General features: G+C 38.7%; 1 protein-coding gene across 1 annotated transcript; it reads left to right on the forward strand.

Moving 5' to 3' along the window:
* Positions 1-283: 283 nt before the first annotated feature.
* On the forward strand, positions 284-1,144 carry LOC115214813 (protein FAM200A-like). Its single transcript, XM_029783843.1, has one exon. The coding sequence runs from the start codon at positions 284-286 to the stop codon at positions 1,142-1,144; it is 861 nt and encodes a 286-aa protein (XP_029639703.1).
* Positions 1,145-2,766: the final 1,622 nt, after the last annotated feature.

Below are 2,766 nucleotides of genomic sequence, written 5' to 3' on the forward strand. Positions count from 1 at the left end.
CACTGCCAGTGATGCTGCCTCGTCGAAATTACCAAGAAATGATGGAATTAACCTGCAACTAAAAGTTCGTCAATATTGTGAAAACTACATAGCTCTGGGATTTACTTGGACTGGAAACCCAGACTGCCCTTCACCTTTGTGTACTGTTTTTGAGGAGAAACTGGCTAATAGTGCTATGGCACCAGCCAAACTGAAACAACACTTAACTAAACATCCAGAGTTGTCAGGCAAAAATTAACAATATTTCAAAAGAGAATTGGCATTTAATAAAAGGCAAGTTTCTATGTTTGCCAAAAAGTTCAAGTTGAGTGACAAAGGACAAGAAGCAAGTTATGCTGTGGCGGAGATAGTTGCAAGAAAAATGAAATCTCATACCATCGCTGAAACTGTAATTTCACCTGCATGCCAGGAAATAGTGAGGGTAATGTTTGGAGAGGATGCTGTATCAGAGCTAAATAAAATTCCTCTTTCTGACAACACAATACGTAGGCGCATTCAAGACACATCAGGAGACATTGAGTGCAATATTAAGTCAAAAATACTGAAACATAAGTTGTTTGCACTTCAAGTTGATGAGAGTACAGACATCACTGGTAAAGCACAGCTCCTTGTATTTGTTCGTTTTATTAATGATGAAGCTATTGTAGAAGACTTCCTGTGTTGCAAAGAGTTGCCAGAAACAAGAAAAGGACAAGATGTATTTGATGTTTTCAATTCATATTTAGAGTATTGTGGATCGAACTGGAAAAACTGTGTTGGTATTTGTACAGATGGTGCCCCTGCAATGACAGGATGTCTTAAAGGCTTTGTCCCAATCGCACAAAAGCAAAATCCAAATACTATCCATACTCATTGTTTCATTCATAGAGAAGCACTAGTTGCTAAAACTCTTGGACCTGAACTAAAATCTGCATTGAATATGGTAGTGAAAATAGTTAATCATATCAAGACGAGGCCACTTAAATGTCGACAGTTTGCGAAACTTTGTGTGGGTATGGAAACAGGCCATTCCACCTTAATCCAGCACACAGAAATACGATTGTTGTCAAGGGAAAAAGTATTGTCTCGTTTTTACGAATTAAGAGAAGTTATTGACCTTTTGTTTGCAAGAAAACCTGAAAGACTTTGTAGAATGTTTGAGTGATGACCATTGGTGTTCCAAGTTAGCATATCTTGCCGATATATTTCATGAGCTAAACCTCTTGAACAATGGCGTGCAGGGCAGGAACGAAAAATTCTTGCCTTCTACTGACAAAATAAATGCTTTTCAGAAGAAATTACAATATGGAAGAAACGCATAGCTGCAGGAAATTTGGAAATGTTTCCAAGTGTTTTTAAAAGGAATTGTCAAGAAACTGCGCTACTGATTTTGAACCATTTGCACATTTTGTTAACAAATCTTGACAAATATTTTCCATCGATATCTATTGACCAGTATGACTGGATTAGAAACCCATTTGTGGAATTTGAGCCATTTGAAGAACAGTTCACTTTAACAGAAGAAGAAGAACTTGCTAGTGTTTTAAATGACAGAACATTAAAGTTGAAGCATTCTGAGCTTAACCTGAATGCATTTTGGTTGCTGGTTGAAAAGGAAATATCCTGCAATTGTCCAGAAAGCGCTGCGACTTCTTGTGCAGTTTTCAACCTCCTACTTGTGTGAATTTGGATTTTCAGCTATGACAACCATCAAGCACAAGAAGCGAGCATAATTGCTGTCTGAGAAAGATGGACTTCGTGTGTGTCTATCAAAAACACGACCCAATCTTGCCTGAGGTCATTGTTAGCATTTATTCACAGTAATTTTAACAAATTACGGAGATGTACTTGCATAGCAAGTGACTTGATCTGAATGTATTCCTCAAATCAGCCAATGCAGCTAATTTGCGACTAAATAACAGAACAACAAACCATTCATTGTACTCTTACGTTGCCACTCGAATTGGTAGAAAGGATAAGAAGTTCTCCCCCAGAAGAAAGTTCTAGACATACAACATCTAAACATTGGTTTCAAATTTTGGCACAAGACCAACAATTTCAGGGGAGGAGTAAGCTTTTTACATCAACCCCCAGTGTTCAACTGGCACTTATTTTATTCCCCCCCCCCCCGAAAGGATAAAAGGCAAAGTCAGACCACGGCGAAACTTGAACTCAGAACGTGAAAATGGATGAAATACCGCCAAGTATTTTGCCCGGCGTGCCAACGATTCTGCCAACTCACCGCCTTAGTATAACTAAATATTAAGAAGGAAAAAAAATCACTAAATTTACTTGACTACTGCAATTCAGTTCAATATTTATTTTATGTTATATAGATGTTTATGTGTTTGTTTGTCTCTGTGTGTAAGTGTTTGTGTGTGTGTAAGTGTGGGTGTGTGCTTGTGTGTTTGTATGTGTGTGTGTATGTGTGCGGGTTTGTGTGTGTGTGTGTGTGTGTGTGTGCGTGTGTGTGCGTGTAGGCGCAGTACCTTGACAATTAAAATGTCTTGACTTCGATCCCTTACCCATTTTCGACAACCAATGTTCGACAGATACATCGTCAATGAAATTGGATAGATGGAAACTGTGCAAAAGCCTGTCGATGAGGTCGGACCTGTAATTCAGAAGGAACACCCTTGTCACACTGCGTCGCACTGAATCTGCCTGTAAATTACGTTAAGGGTACATTTGTCTGTGAGATGTTCAACCACTTATATGTTAATTCAGGGGCAGGTAACTGAGATGATAGAACCACTGAATCGTCATCGTGAAATAATCGAACACATA

This window comes from Octopus sinensis, linkage group LG8 (assembly GCF_006345805.1).
Source record: "Octopus sinensis linkage group LG8, ASM634580v1, whole genome shotgun sequence".
NCBI classification, from domain to species: Eukaryota; Metazoa; Mollusca; class Cephalopoda; order Octopoda; family Octopodidae; genus Octopus; species Octopus sinensis.

Excerpts from the sequence above, each read along its gene's own strand:
- LOC115214813 (XM_029783843.1), top strand. The coding sequence starts at position 284 with ATGTTTGCCAAAAAGTTCAAGTTGAGTGACAAAGGACAAGAAGCAAGT.